Below are 15,922 nucleotides of genomic sequence, written 5' to 3' on the forward strand. Positions count from 1 at the left end.
GTTTGGCTTAAGAAAATCAGCTGTACTGCAGGTTGCAAGGAAAGGCAGAAAAACCTACATAGGCCAAGGTGACCCAGAGAATCATTCCGTCCTGACCTAAAATGTATCAGTTTCCAAGCAGGGACAGAGGCTTATTCCAGTAAAAGACCACAACTGCAGAGTTAGATAAGCCAAATACATAAGAATATTTCAAGCAGAAGAAATTGTAGGAATTGCACTAAATTACAACTATATTTTAAGAAGTACTGCCTTCTTCTAGTGTTTAAAAACAGTGTTATGTTAGTCCCTTTTAAAACTTATTTTACTGTATTCCTTTAGTTTCAGGCTATAGAATTAACATACGCTCTTCTGTTCAGGGTACAGTTTTGGATAGGATTGACTACAATGTTGAACAATCATGTGTTAAAACGGAAGAAGGATTGCAACAACTACATAAGGTAAACACAGAGAATGTTTTAAGATGTAGTGGTCTGTGTGTCAATACTTAGTTCCATTTATGAAATGCCATCAAAGACTGGTAGAAATTTGAGGCAAGGTATTGTCTCTTTCTGTACATATTTTTCTATGGAGTTATAACAGGGAGTGAGTATAAGAGAATATAACCTCTAAAGTTAGGGATATTTGACAATTATTTCACAGATGGCTCCCTGCAGTAAGGAACTATCTAGCTTTTAACTGATTGCATCTTAATAAGTGAAGTGATCACTTTTCCACAGTGCTTGTGCCACCTGCAGCTGTAGCTGATACTTCTCTGCACTTTGCAAATGGATATTCTATCCATTCATTTATTTAAATCAATTGAATTGTTTCAGCCTAACCTCGGCCTGTTGTGAGGATGAAGTGGGGGACCTCCATATATGTTGTTGTTAGCTCCTTAGATGGAGGGTGGGATACAAATGTTGTGCATCCCATATCTGATTTTTACATTTCAGTATGTTACTGTGTAACTGGAAATCCCACTGAGTTCAGTGGAGCTACTTAGAATAAATAGAAGTATTTATATCCTGCCCTATAACAAAGTTCTCATGGTGGCTTAAGAGCAAGTATTAAAGCAAATGACAAGTACATACGTATAACAAAACTGATCAACAATAAAGCATATAAAAGCAGCATAATATCTCAGTAGCCATGTGTAGGATTGTGCTGTAAATTCAATAAGAGAATGACTATCTCTGTAAATTTGCCAGTGTTTCATTCTTCAGTATGTACGTCACGTTAGTATATAGTACAGATTAAATTAGATTCATGGCTTATATTACTCTTGAGTGCTAAGAGACGGCTACTACAATTATTTTATGCCATCTGTGGAGGGATCTGCATTAATTTGCCAAAACATTTTGCTAGAGTCAGTGCACTAAATTCCTCTTTTCTGTATCTGCAGGCTGAGCAATATCAAAAGAAGAATCGGAAGATGCTTGTCATTTTAATTTTGTTCGTTATAGTAATTGTCCTTATTATTGCTCTCATTGCTGTAAAATTTCGCTAGTCAGCACTCCAATTATGTTTTCCTTCCTGTGTGTATGTATGTTTTGGCAGGTGGGGATGGCATTTTGTGTGTTTTTTGCTCTTTTTCTGTTTCTGATATGAATGGTGGAGCCTGTGCACTTGAAAGCTGCCTTTTGAATGATTGTATAAGCCCTCGTGGTGCAAAGTTTGTGCAATGTTCTTAGAGAAACTCCTTTCCATTTTACACGCTCAGTGAATGTGGGAGTAATTTGCAAAAATATTGGGATTTCTGATGGATACTACTAAATCAGAAATCTGATTATTTATCCAGGCAGTTGGAACACTAAAAAGGCATATTTTCTTACATTAAGGACTGAACTGTTTCAGAAAGTATAGTAACTACTTCCACTGTATTGAGAACCCGATGGTGTTAGTTGCCATCTTTTGTGCAATGGTTAATCTTGTATCTTGTGAGCTGTCTAGGTTTCTATTTGGACGCGATACCAAAAATTATGATTTGGAGGAAAAATGCCTTAAAGTTAAAAATGGTTTGCTCTCACCTAGCTTTCCTCCAGATTTAATATTAGTGTAGTCTTATAGAAGTAAAACCGTTTTTAAAATGGCAGATAATTTATGCCCTATGATTTCATACCATTACTAATTCCCACCTGGGTGGTATTTAGCAGTGTAAATAGAACACCCCAACCATAATCAGTGCTATAAATTTAAAATGATTTCCTAATCTTTAAGTAATCAGAAATGTTTTCTCCCCCATCTCCTCCTCCACACACAACACACCCTGCCCCCGAACTAATCATGCACTGTTTTTCTACTGCATGTATCTTGAAGCACACAGATATTTAGCCTGTGTGCGTCAACATTTGAAAGGAAGGTCTTTGCTCTTCCCCTTCTCTCCTGCCACCCCTGGCTCCCAAATCTATATCCATATAAGAATCGATTGTGGCATATTTCATCCTCTACTTCCATACTGAACTGGAAAAGGCATTTTGGCATCCACACATGTAACCTAAATTGGATGAAACAAGGTAATTGGTATGTGTATCAGAGTTGTAGGTCTAGACAGAAGAGCTTTTGTTCTCTGCTGTCTGGCTGCAGAGAGGACCCAAGAGAAACTTGGGATACTATTCAGCTGTGATTAAGTGCTGTACTACTGGTTGCTGTACATCAGGATTCCTTGACTCCTTTAATGCAGCAGATTACTCTGAGTGATCATTTTTAGTGGTGAAATACTAGCAGTTTTACTGGATCCTAAAAGTGCTGTGCAATTTTAGGGGCCTTGCTTCAGTCCTTAAAACAACAACAAAATAACATCTTTAATGTATTTAAAGCTTGTGGTGTTGCATCTCTTTCTGTTGCGACTTACTTGCATAGCCTGCCAGCGTTTTGCTGTCACCTTATGCCCTCAGCTTGTCGGTAATGTAATCATTGTAACGTCATCTGTGAATTGTCTCTCTTTCCCTAGATTTCCTCCTCTCATCCACCTCTTTGCACCATTCAGATTTTTTTGCAGAACAGTCATGGAGACTGTAAAATTATTCCTGCCTTGGTTCAGCCCAGGTTTAGGGTTGCCGCTTAAGAGACAGAGGGAAGAGTCCCATCAGGCTCATCTCCTGCAGAAACTCCACTGAGCCAGTGTAGGGTAGCGGTTAGAGTGTTGGACTGGAACTTGGGAGATCCAGGTTCTAGTCCTCCACTCGGCCATGAAGATTACCGGGTGACTTTGGGCCAGTCACTGGCTCTCAGCCTAATCTACTTCACAGGGTTGTTGTGACAATAAAATGGTGAGGAGGAGGACCAAGTGTGCTGCCTTGGGTTTCTTGCAAAAGGAAAAAGGGTGGGATATAAATGTAATAATAAATAAATATTTTTTTAAAAAAAATGAGTAGGAGTGATGCAAGAGCACTGTGGCCTGGGACTGCTCCCATTTCATTTCAGCGGGGCTTGGACAAGAGATCTTCCTGGTGGGTTGTACTCAAGGTTGTACTCAAGTGTACTCTCACTTTGGTTGTACTCAAGTGTACTCTCACTTTTAGATTTATCTCCTGTTTACAGAACCTCATAGGAGGCTGTTTAAAGCCTGACAAGGCAGAGTGTGGTTGCTTTGTGGAGTCATTAATTTCAATCCCTTTGGATTATTTACCTGCCCAGAGGTGTCAGCTATATTAACTGAAGCAGACTACTCCTGTGTAAAAATAAGGGCCACAAAAGAGGATATTTGTCCCTGTTTCCTGAAGCAGGATGCACAGTTTAAGGCTGACACCACTACCACCACCAACCACCACCAAAGGTGAGCTGTCTTCTGGCTTAGGGTTTTCCCCAGTTTGCTGTTTGTGTCCAAAGACAATGAATTTCTTCTGGGCTTTTTTCAAACTACTGCCATTTGTCTTGGGCACCACTGTTGTTGTTTCCAATTGGCAGTGGTTGAATTCCCTTTGTCAGATCAATACCAGCCCAGAGAGGCCACTTAGCGGAGCTAAATCTCCATGATGATGATCAAAGGGAGCATGGCATTGCAGGATGATGATGCTTTCAAGTCCTGTACTTGCTGCCTTTCCAAGCATTCAGTGTATGACATGACCCCACAGTTGGCTGGAACTAGTGAATGGTTGCACACCTATAGGAATGTGTTGCTACTTGCATATCTGGCTGTTGTCACAGTTCTGTAACAGTCATCCCCACCTGGATGCCCTCCAGAGGCTTTGGACTACAGCTCCCAGCATTCCTGACCATTGGCCATGCTGGCTGGGCCAGGTGGGAGTTGAAGCCCAAAACATCTGGATGGCGCAGGTAGGGGAAGGTCTAGACGTCTTGAATCCCATCTGCGAACAGGGCAAAGGCACAAGTGGCACCATGTTTCGCTAGTCATGTGTCTGGTGGTACTGATGATGTTCCTCAACTGCCACAATTGTACTGGATGTGGATTGCTTAGAATGAAGGAAAGTGAATGGCTTTGAACAGAAGGTTTGACTAGACAGTGTTTTCATAGAATCATAGGGTTGGAAGGGGCCTACAAGACCATCGAGTCCAACCCCCTGCTCAGTGCAGGAAGCCTGATTCCCAGGCGGTCTCCCATCCAAGTACTAACCAGGGCTGACCCTGCTTAGCTTCCAAGATCAGTACATCTCGCCATAGTGGGGAAGACTGTGAGTTAGTCGACCTCTTCCATCTTTGATTCTATATATTAAGAAAGCTTGACTCCCATAGGCTAGTTTAGTTGATTCTAGGGGCAACGGTGGTCAGAAGGTATGTCAGGATCTACTGGCAGATCTCTGGGTGACTCGCAGTGGATCACCGAAGGTTTTCAATGGCAATTGTTCAATAATAGCAACAACAAATAGGCACTTTTCTCCCTTTATTAGGATGCTGAAATGAAGAAAAAGTGGGGGGAAACAGGAATTGACTTCTGTGTGAAAGGACTGTGAGCTCAGTGATGGTACTGAAAACAAATTCCTGGGCTAAACATGTGCTCAGAGGCACCCGGTTGCTTAGTTCTAAGTGTATGTCTTCTCCCCACCCTCCGCCATGCTTTTGCACCTGGTTCCAGGTGGTGGACCTTGGGTTCTAGTAAACAAAAACAAAGTATATCCTATGAGCCTGAAGTCTGTCCACCCCTCTTTTGCGACCTAGTTCTCACTAAGATGGTAAACCAGTATCTGGGCAGACCACTGCCAACTGTGGGGAGCAGCTCGCATATAAAACAGAAAATTCACCACACACAGAAAACTAGATGGGGGGGGGGGGGGCTAGACTAGAACATAAGAAGAGCCCTGCTGGATCAGACCAAGGGTCCATCTATTCCAGCATTCTGTTCACATAGTGGCCAGCCAGCTGCCCACGGCAAACCCACAAGTAAGACATGAGTGCACCCTCCCACCCATGTTCCCCAGCAACCGGTATGCTTCGGCATACTGCCTCTGATACTGGAGGTAGCTCATAGCCATCAGGACTAGTAGTCATTGATAGCCTTCTCCTCCAGAATCTGTCCAATTCCTTTTTACAGCCATCCAAATTAGTGCTCGTCATAACATCTTGTGGAAGTGAATTCCATAGTTTAACTGTGCACTGTGTGAAGAAGTACTTCCTTTTATCTGTCCTGAATCTGACACCATCAGTCGTAGTTTTGTGTAAGGCTACTGTCATTTGGAAGGAATTTGTTTAAAAGTTTTATTTAAAATTATTTATTCAAAATGCAACAACTTCTAAGATTTTCAATTACTTTTAACGTTTTCTGTGCCAGCCATGTTCTAGGTAGCCTCATGTGGCGCAGAGTGGTAGGCGGCAGTATTGCAACCGAAACTCTCCCCACGACCTGAGTTCGATCCCAGCAGAAGCTGGGTCCCAGGTAGCCGACTCAGGTCGACTCAGCCTTCCATCCTTCTGAGGTCAGTAAAATGAATACCCAGCTTGCTGGGGGAAAGGTAGTCACGACTGGGGAAGGCAATGGCAAACCACCCCGCTATAGTCTGCCATGAAAACGCCAGTGCAAGCGGCGTCCCTCTAGGAGTCAGCAATGACTCGGTGCTTGCACAGGAGGAACCTTTCCATGTTCTAGGTGCTGTACCAAACAGATGTGACCATTAGCCCAGCCAAAAGATTTTTGAGTTTACAATTGGGTAGAAAAGACGATTGAGACGTCAAAGATTAACAAGCAAATTTTGCAGAAATTTCATAATGGTTGTCATACCTGATTGTGCTGTGTCTGTTTCTGTGGATCTTCGTATAGTTAAGGGAACATCATTAACTTTTATGGGATGCTTTCTGTAAACCTCAGCAGTGTTCCATGTATTTCCTTGAGGTGATTTTTCTATAGCATTTTTCAGAGGGTGGCCGTGTGAGTCTGTTGCAGCAACAACAACAAAGACTGTGTTTTTTCCTATAGCAGGATTGCTCTTCATGGGTAAAACTACTCAAAACTTGGATTTCTACGTAAGCCAGGTAACTAATACTTCTCTGCTTTTCACAACTGGAAAAACTAAGGCTGAGAATGACATATATATATATATATATATATATATATATATATATATATATATATACACACACACCTGAATATGTTTTCCATCTCAAGATCACCCTGAGCCTTCTGGTCTGGGGGACGATAGCATGTTCCTAGTACTAAATTAGTTTTGGAGCCTGGTATTGGTACCCACAGTGCTTCTGTGGAAGAGTCTGCCCCTTTTAGGTTTTCTAGTCTGCTCAACACTATGCCCTAGATCCCTTCCCTCTGACATCGTTTTCTGTGTGGAGGAAGAGCATTCCATCATGTGAGCTCCAGATAAACTGGTATGGGCCAAACATAGGCTACTGTCTTGGAGAGAATTAGATCTGAATCATGAAAAATCCAACACACTGCAAGAGGAAGAACTAATCTCTAGTAATAATTGTTTTCTGTTTTCTCTTTCCATTTTTTAATTCTGTCTTGTGCTAAAATTTGACATGATGATGTTGACATTGTTTATAAACAATTACCAAATTCAAAGAAAGCTAGAAATAAAGTGCACTAGAAGACATCTAGTGTCTACATTATGCCTGCATTGGTAAGATTCTTATTTATATAGACCTGTCAGTGTGCACAGTGCTTTACAGCACAAACAAGCATGTTTCTGCTTCAAAGAGCTTATACTCTGAAGTTTTGACAGTGGTGAGAAGGGGAAAGTAACAATAATGAATGTGAACCACTATAGTTTCATGTACTTAAGAGTCGCTGTTGATAGGATGAAGACCAGAGGTGGCAAAGGAGGGGTAAGCAAGGGTGTGCTTCTTATTTCCAATCTCTGAAAGAAGGCCAGAAATTGCTGAAATGTTCCTTAGACCCAAACTTCTAATTGAAATTTCCAGTGGGGCAGATGGAATAATAATGAATAAAGATTGCTGGGGCTTTTTCTAACTGCAGTGTTGCATAACAACATATGAAATATTGTGACAACAGGGGCTGGGTTGCCATGTGCATTCTTATGAATTCCTTTAATTGCTCACTGCTCCATCGTCCTTTTCTGTCTTGTTAGCATGATCCCAAGAGGGCTTTGAATAAGGAGGTCCCTCTGCCTTTGGATCATCCATCAGTAGGATTGTTCTGAAAATCCATTTAATGGTGTTATTCTCAAAGAGCCCTGTGAGGGGAATGTTGATGCAAACCAATGCTTTACTATACCTCGGACTGCAAATTGAGTCATATTTCACTGTGCAAATACAAAGTTTAGCCTCTGGGCATTTAGTTTTGCATCTTGAGAATTGATTTTAAAGTAACTTTCTTGCCCACTTAGTTGCAAAACAAAGTCAAGATAACAGGGGCCAGTGTCTTCTAAGGGCTTTTTTGCATACCATTCCTGCCAACAATGCAGAATAAATTATTCAAAGCAAACAGATGCAGATGTTGCTTAATATTGCATTCATATATATTAAGAGCCTAAAATTGGATTGAGCTCTTAGAAAGATTAAAAATGGGCCATCCTTACTTGCAGAAATGACGAGAGAGAGAGAGAGAGAGAGAGAGGAAATAGAAGAGTGTAGAAGCAAATCATGGGAAAGGCTTGAGCAAAGAGATGAATCTTTAAAATGTTTAATGATGGTTATGGATGAGATAAGATGGATGGGGCAGCGAGGTGAGGAGAGAAAAGCATTCTAATACTAAGGAAAAGTCATACAAACTTTTTTCTGGGTACAAAATTCAAGTGTGTGTGTGGGTTTATTTGTTTTCATGCAGATCCCATGTAGGCATGTCTATTGGACACTACAATAAAATCCATCTTATGACTACTTGGCAACAGAGCTTTCCAAGGCTGTTGGAGAAATGCCTATGAGGTTCCATGTGTATATTGTACTCTCCCTATTTATAAGTGTCTAGTGCACTGTGTTTTCTGAAGGTTAACACAAACCCGCAGTTGCTCTGAGAACCATTAACCTGATTAGAACCATCTTAATTTCTGAGGAGGACTCAATGTAAGATATGTACATTCCAAAGGAGTTTGGATGCTTGAGTTCCCTTCTGTTCATCAGTCATAGTTTTTTGTAAGACTACTGTCATATGGAAGGAATAATAAAAAGGTTATTTAAAATTATTTAATATGCAACAACGTCTATGATTTTCTACTACTTTTAATGTTTTCCATGCCAGCCATGTTCTAGGTGGTGTACCAGAGAGATGTGACATTGGCCCGGCCAAGCGGTCTTTGGGTTTAGAATTGGGGGGGAAAGACAGTTGAGGCGATGATGTCAAAAGATTAAGCAAGTTTTGCAGAAATTTCATAATGGTATAATCATACCTGATTGTGCTGTGTCTGTTTCTGTGGATCTTCGTATAGTTAAGGGAACATCATTAACTTTTATGGGATGCTTTCTGTAAACCTCAGCAATGTTCCATGTATTTCCTTGAAGTGATATTTCTATAGCATTTTTCAGAGGGTGGCCGTGTTAGTCTATTGCAGCAACAACAACCAAGACTGTGTTTTTTCCTACAGCAGGATTGCTCTTCATGGGTAAAACTACTCAAAATTTTGATTGCTAAATAAGCCAGGTGACTAATACTTCTTCCCTTTTCACAACTGGAAAATGAAGGCTGAGAATAACTTATTTATTTTTTTACAAGTTCCCTCCTGTTGGTCTCACTCTATGGCTGGCATAGACCCACTGGTGATTGGGGGCTTGTCTGGGGAGTGGTAGGCTATGGCTCCACCTCCATAAAGACTCTGCTCCCCTCCATCATTGGAGTTCTGACCTTGGAGAAGCACGAGCTGCAAAGGTTTCTGTGCAGCTGGCAGGAAGTTTCGGAGGTCTCCTCCTCCAAGAGTGGACCTCTCTCTTGACGCACATGTGAGGCTCCACAGGCTACCCCTTTTTTTCTTCAGAGTTAGGGAAGCTGTGCACAAACCCTTGTACGTGGAACGTTCCTCAACCCAAGCTCCAGTGCTTGTACAAAGCTTTCCCTGCTATTTAAGGTAACGAGGCATATCTTGTTGCCACAGAATTCTGTTTATAACTAAGAACAGCTCCAAGTTTTGCATTGCAACATTTAGGTGCAAAATGGAAATTCAGTTCTGTGGCTCACAACACACACAGCAATGAGGAGAGAAATCAATAATGAAAAATCCTCTTCTCATGGCTTCATTGTATATGAACTGTAGCAGAAGCCAGTGTTCCTATCATAGCTATAGGATTATTGTAACCTGAATCTATGGCGCATGTAACATAAGGGATCTCATGTTTTACCCAACTGTGTACAGTATATTTTCTTCCATTTCTGTGAACAATTTGTAATGTATGAATAAACCATTAAACTCCAGCATGGTGTGCTAGATGTTATGTTGCATCTTGAACACTGGAAACTGCCTTATAACAGGTCAGACTTGCTTGTCCACCTACTGCCTACAGGTGTTGGTCCTCCATGGTCTTATACTAGTGGAATAGTTTCAGATTGTGTCTACAACCATGCCATTTTCTTGGTCGGGTTGCTGGTTACTGCCTTCTTTAAAATGCACTCACCTTATTTCACCTTGTGAACTTATTCGTAGCCTTTGACCCACGCTGCCCCCTGACAAGATGCTAAGCTAGATACTGCTCCCCCCCCCCTTTTTTTTTTTTTTTTTTAAACTGCACTGATAGTTCAGAATGCTGGTCAAAAGTGTAGTAAAAGCACAGGAGGTTACATAAAGTTGCTTATGTATCCCTTGACCACAAAACAAGCTCTGTAGCCATATATTTTGTGGTGCAGCAGGGTATGTTGTGTGCAGGGGCATCTTAAGTTGATACAAAATTGCAGAAGATTCAGTGTGAGTTTTAATTTAAATTTGTTTCATTTATTGAATCACTTTTTAAAGTGCCTAAGAGCAACTGTCAATTACCCTAGTACCTTACCCTCATTAGTCAGAATACTGAGATGAGTGGCACAGAGTGCTGACTAGGGTATTGCACTAGGGTTGGTAGGCGGCAGTATTGCAACCGAAACTCTCCCGACGACCTGAGTTCGATCCCAGCGGAAGCTGGGTCCCAGGTAGCCGATTCAGGTCGACTCAGCCTTCCATCCTTCCGAGGTTGGTAAAATGAGTACCCAGCTTGCTGGGGGAAAGGTAGTCACGACTGGGGAAGGCAATGGCAAGCCACCTGCTACAGTCTGCCATGAAAGCGCCAGCGAAAGTGGCGTCCCTCTAGGCGTCAGCAGTGACTCGGTGCTTGCCCAGGAGGAACCTTTCCTTTTTTCCTTCCTACTCAGCAGTGAAGCTCACTGGGTGACCTCAAGTCAATCGCTCTTAGCCTAGTTGATCTAACAGGCTCAGCTCCTTGGAGAAAGGGTGGGATAAAAATCTAATAATAAAAGGATGATTGCTCTTTACTAAATGGGTTGATAGAATATCGTTTGCATGGTTCCCTAACATGTTTGGCAGTGTAAGGAGGACTTGCTGCATAAAGGAAAGAAGCCTGCAAATCCAGGGCAGGGGATTAGAATATTCCTGGAGCCACAGGATCAAGCCTGCCTTCATGTCCGGCTTGAGAGGTATCTGGCTGGACCAAATGGACCTTTGCTTTAATCCATGCGGGCAGTTCTTAAAGTAGCTTCCTCCAACGCAGCACGTTCCAGATTTGCTAGACTGCAGCTCTCGTCATTCCCTAGCCAGCATGACAAATAGCCATACCGGCTGTGGATGATGGGAGTTGTAGTCCAGCACATATAGAGGGCGCTGCATTGGGGGAGGCCGTCTTAAAAGCTCCCAGGGAAACAGCAACCTTTGGCCGAATGTATTCTTGATAGAGAAAAGCAATCCAAGAACCTTGGTGGATCAGCCCAATGGCTCGGCTGAGTTCTGCACTTTGTTTCCTACAGCGGCCAACCAGTTGCCCCTGGGAAACTCACAAGCCCTTCCCTCTTTCGTTGGCCCTCCAAATATATTTATTTGTTACAGTTATGTACCGCCTTTGCTCCAAGGAGCCCAAGGCAGCGTACATAATAATCCTCCATTTTATCCTCACAACAAACAACCCTGGTGAGGTGGGTTTGGCTGAGAGCCAGTGACTGGCCCAAAGTCACCCAGTGGGTTTCCCGACTTTACTTCGCTCATAGGTAAGCAACCAGGTGCCGTCCCTGGCTTTTGGACTACAGCTCCCCTCAGCCCTAGCTAGCATAGCCGATGAGTGAGGGTTCATGGGAGCTGTAGTCCCAAACGTCTGGAGGGCACCAGGTTGCCTAGCGCAGCTCGCCAGGGATCGTAGCCGCCGACAGGCCGCCGCGTCCCCCCCGTTGCGGCCGCCGCCGCCGCCAGCCTCCTCTTCCCGCGCCGTCGTTCCGTGCCCGGCCGCGGGAGGCAGCCGCGGAGCCGGCCTGGGAGGAGCCGCCGCCCGCCCCGCTCGCTGCCTTCTGCCGCCGCGGGCAGGAAGATGGCGAACGTGCAGCTGGAGTTCCAGGCCAGCGCCGGCGAGGCGGACCCGCAGAGCCGCCCTGTGCTCGTGCTGGGCCAGCTGCAGAATCTGCACCGCTTGCCCTGGGCCCAGCTGCGGAGCAAGCTGCAGCCGAGGGTCGCCGAGGAGGTAAAGCCGGGCGCTCGCCGTCTCCCCCGGGGCGAAGGACCTGGCTGGCGCCGCCGCCTGGGGTGGGGAGTCCCGCCGCCTCCCCCTTCCCGAGATTTGCCCCTCTGCCTCCTTTTAGAGCACCCCCCCCGAAAGACTGGGGCTGTCCTGTTCGTTGAGCTGGACCCCCCACCCCACCCCGCGCCCCCGGCTGCCTTGGGACAATATTCCTCCTCCTTTCTCCAGGCCGAGGGTGGACTAGCGAGCACCGCCGGTTGCAGCGGCTGGTTGGATTTCCTTCTCCTGCCCGGCTAGATAGCTGGCCGGTCCGGGGCAGAGTTTGTTCCGTTGCATGGGTTCACGTGCTGAAACCTCCACATTCCTCCCCCCACCCCGCAAAAAATCCGAGGCCGGGGGCAATTCTTTCTACCCGGTAGCGGATGAATGCAAAGTTCCTCTGCCCCACCGAAGTTGGCCCACTGAGATTTGCGGTGGGCGGGTGAGTGGGAGATGCATGCATGCCCCCCTGGAATGAAGCAGATGCAGAACAGATTTGTGTTTCCTTGATTCCATTTCATTGCAATGTCCAAGTTAAAGAGTATTCTGGGTTGGCAGCCTTCCTGTCCACATTTGCCCAGAAGTAAGCCCTCCTGAATGAACTTGAGCACGCTCCGGGAGAGAGCGCAGGACAGGAAGGCCTGGCGTGCTATGGTCCATGGGGTCACGAAGAGTCGGACACGACTTAAAGTCCTCCTGAGCTTAAGGGGATTTGTTTCCAGATAAGCACACGAAGGATCGTGGCCTTACTGTGCAATCCCATGAAGTTCAATTATTAGACTTGCAGGTAAGTGTGGATACCAGAGGTGTGGTGAACCTCTTTCAGCCGAAGAGCCAAATTAAATTTTAGAGAACCTCTCCGGGCCTGCATTCCAATAGTGGGTGGGGTGAAAGCAAAGGGGACAGGGCCAAGATACCAGCAGATTTTAGCTTAAAGCTCTTAAGCAGGAGTGAGCAGAAAATAGAGCTCCAAATGTTTTGGACTTCAACTCCCAGCTTTCCTGTTTATTGGCCATGCTAGCAGGAGCTTCTGGGAGTTGGAAGTCCCAAACATCTGGCAATCTACCTTCCAGTGGAGGCTGGTGGCTCTGATGTCATTGGGGCGCTGAATCGGCTCTGCATTACTGTCAGAACTCTAAAGGAGCTATCCAAGGTGCTTTGCACTGACATCGGAGCCATCAGCCACTGCTACATTCTGCCCACCCCAACTTAACTATTCATTCATTCATTTATTACATTTCTATACCACCCCATAGCCAAAGCCCTCTGGATGGTTAGTAGAGGCATTTCAACCTTTAACAGTGGGAGAATGTACTGCACAAAAGCCAGGAAGTCACCAGATGACTATAGGGACAGGGAGTGGCTATCTGGGAAATCCAGAGTGCCAGATTTGCCCTGCAAGCCTGAGGTTCTGCACCCTTAATGTATAAGCATCACAGCCTTAATCTCTTTTAGCAGTCAGCTTTTTGTAAATGCTTGAATTTGGTGCATGGATACACATTTATTTATATAGAAATGTGTAACCACCACTTCTCAACTTTTACAAATTCCCCAGGAAGGGAATAACTACAACATAGCATGAAATACAAGCAGTTGGTGAAAACTGCTCCATACAAGCACAGGAGAGTGTTCTAAAAAAATACCTAGATATTAACACTAGTGCACTAAGGAGCAAACCAGGTCTTTGGCGGGTGTGAATACAGGCAATTGTTAACCTGCTGCAGCAAAACGTCAACAGAGACGGGTAACACCTTAAAAACTGGCATTTATTATGGTATAAGGCAGGCTTACCCAACCTGATGCCCTCCAGATGTGTTGGACTACAACTCCCATAATCCCCAGCCATGATGGGTTGATGGGGTGTAGTCTGAACACATCTGGAGGGCGCCAAGTTGGGGAAGGCTGGCGTAAGGTTTTGTCGATTATAATTCTGTTCCTGCTGCATTGGGAGGCTTAAAGATGAGTGGCTACTGGCCAGATGCAGCGGAGGACACCCCACTCAGACAGCTAACGCTATGCTCATCTTTAGCCAATTCCTGTGCCCATTTCCTCTTGCCTAGGGCATGAGGTGGGGGAAGCCATATGTCCTGCAGTTCTGTCTTCCCAGAAGAGGCTACAGTGTGTTCTACTTGAGGTTAACAAAAGTCACGCCAGCTGTTGACCCCTAACCACACTATTCTTTGATGTCAGGAGGATTCAAACAACCCTTGCCCCCCACATGTTAAAAGAGTGCAGACTAGCCCTGTCTCCAGTGCCCACCCACCCCCCTCCACAACTTTGGTGCATGTGAGAAAGGGCTCTACTTGAATTCTGATGTACATGCATAGAGCTTAGATCTCCCTCTACACATTTATGTCCATGTACGCAACAAGTCCCTTCTTCTGTATATCAGACCGGGGGGGGGGGGTGTGTGTCAGACCACAGGGTATAGTAAGCGGGGCAGGCAATCCTAAGTGGCCTCACAAACCCATCACGTCTCCTTTGAACATGTATGTTGAGGGGGAGCTGTTGTCTGAACCTTCGTATTATTGTGCCATGGAGTGTGGGTAGTAACTCTTGCCCAGATGTCCCCATTGGATTAGTCTTGCCTGCTTAACTTTCACCTTGCTTGTTGTGTGAATGATGGAATTAAAGTCAGCGTGAGCCGTATTTGACTATTCCAACCCCCTACTTACTTACTTCATTTATTATTTACAACATCTAGATACCGCCCCACATCTACACAGATTCTGGAGTGGTGAACAATAAAAGCTAAGATAAAAGCATAAAACTCCATATTAAAAATGATTATTTTTAAAAAACAGAACACCAATAAAAACCCTGGGAGGTCAGTCAAGGAAGGCTTCCTGAAATAAAGATGTTTTCAGGAGGCGCCAAAAACAACACAGTGTTGGTGCCTGCCTGACCTCCAGAGGCACAGAGTTCCATAGAAGGGGGGCCACCACACTGAAGGCTCTTCTCTGAGTAAACTTGGGCCATATGTCCATGGGGAACCATCCCATATGTTAGGGGTGTCGAACCTCTTTCAGCCTGAGGGCCAAATTCAGTTCTGAAGAAACTTTTGTGGGCCGAATTACAGTGTTGGGTGGGCCAAATGCAAAAGGGACAGGGCCCCAAATCCCAGCATATTTTAGTGTAAAGCTCTTACTGCCAGTAGCTAAGCCTTAGGAGAGGCATTTCAGCCTTTTAGAATGAGAAAGACATTCATGCAAAAACAAAGAAACCACCAAATGATCAGGGTGGAGGGAGAGTCAGGGGGCAGGAAATGGGGATAGGGCCTTCCCCAGGATTTATTCTGGCTGTACTTTTATTTAGTTTTACACTTTTATATTTATTATATAAAATATATTTATATTTTATATTGTTTTTATATACTTGTATTTTTTGTGAACCGCCCAGAGAGCTTCAGTTATTGGGCGGTAGAGAAATTTAATAATAAATAAATAAACTCCAGATAGCCAGATTTGGCCCATGGGCCTGAGGCTGAACACCCGTGCCCTACATGATTGCAATCACCCAAGGGAAGATGGGGATTCTGCCTCTTTCATGGCTGGCACCCCACACAAATTGGAGGCCAGTGTCTCTACAGGGGGGAGGCTGCTGTGTAGGCTCCCTGCACGACTTAGAACCCTGATCAGTGTTGTAGATCATGCAGGAAGTCAACTCAAGTAGAGCAGGATTCCCACTGCAGATGTTTGCCATCAATCACATGGAGGGCAACATGGGTGACGGAATTACCATGCTTGTCCACAGTCGTCTTCACACAATTCTAATTGCATGGGGGATTTTGAACCCTCAACTAGAGCTATGGCTAATACTGAAGAAATTGAAATTAAAACGAGGGTGGTTGTTGTTGTTGTTTTATTCTGGTAAGGACTAAAACTGGTCCCTTTTCTAGCATAGT

At 44.5% G+C, this 15,922-nt stretch overlaps 2 protein-coding genes across 10 annotated transcripts in view; both read left to right on the forward strand.

Moving 5' to 3' along the window:
• The window catches only part of STX16 (syntaxin 16), a 34,504-nt gene extending 24,759 nt beyond the window's left edge, over positions 1-9,745 (forward strand). For 7 of the 8 annotated variants that reach the window (XM_084854280.1, XM_084854279.1, XM_084854275.1 and 4 more), the window contains exons 7-8: positions 357-437; positions 1,382-9,745. In XM_084854280.1, coding sequence (XP_084710406.1) covers positions 357-437; positions 1,382-1,486 — 186 coding nt within the window. In that variant the 3' untranslated portion in view covers positions 1,487-9,745. The remainder of the gene's footprint in view (positions 1-356; positions 438-1,381) is intronic. The other variant, XM_084854274.1, reaches the window with a different exon arrangement.
• A 2,069-nt stretch (positions 9,746-11,814) lies between these two features.
• Positions 11,815-15,922, forward strand: part of NPEPL1 (aminopeptidase like 1) — a 31,233-nt gene continuing 27,125 nt past the window's right edge. For both annotated transcript variants that reach the window (XR_014790751.1, XM_084854272.1), the window contains exon 1: positions 11,815-11,982. Coding sequence is in view for 1 of the 2 variants with exons in the window: in XM_084854272.1 (XP_084710398.1) it covers positions 11,833-11,982 (150 nt within the window). In the remaining variant the exon portion in view is untranslated. The remainder of the gene's footprint in view (positions 11,983-15,922) is intronic.

This window comes from Heloderma suspectum, chromosome 4 (assembly GCF_057233095.1).
Source record: "Heloderma suspectum isolate Gila_16-S chromosome 4, 16-S_ref, whole genome shotgun sequence".
Lineage (NCBI taxonomy): Eukaryota > Metazoa > Chordata > Lepidosauria > Squamata > Helodermatidae > Heloderma > Heloderma suspectum.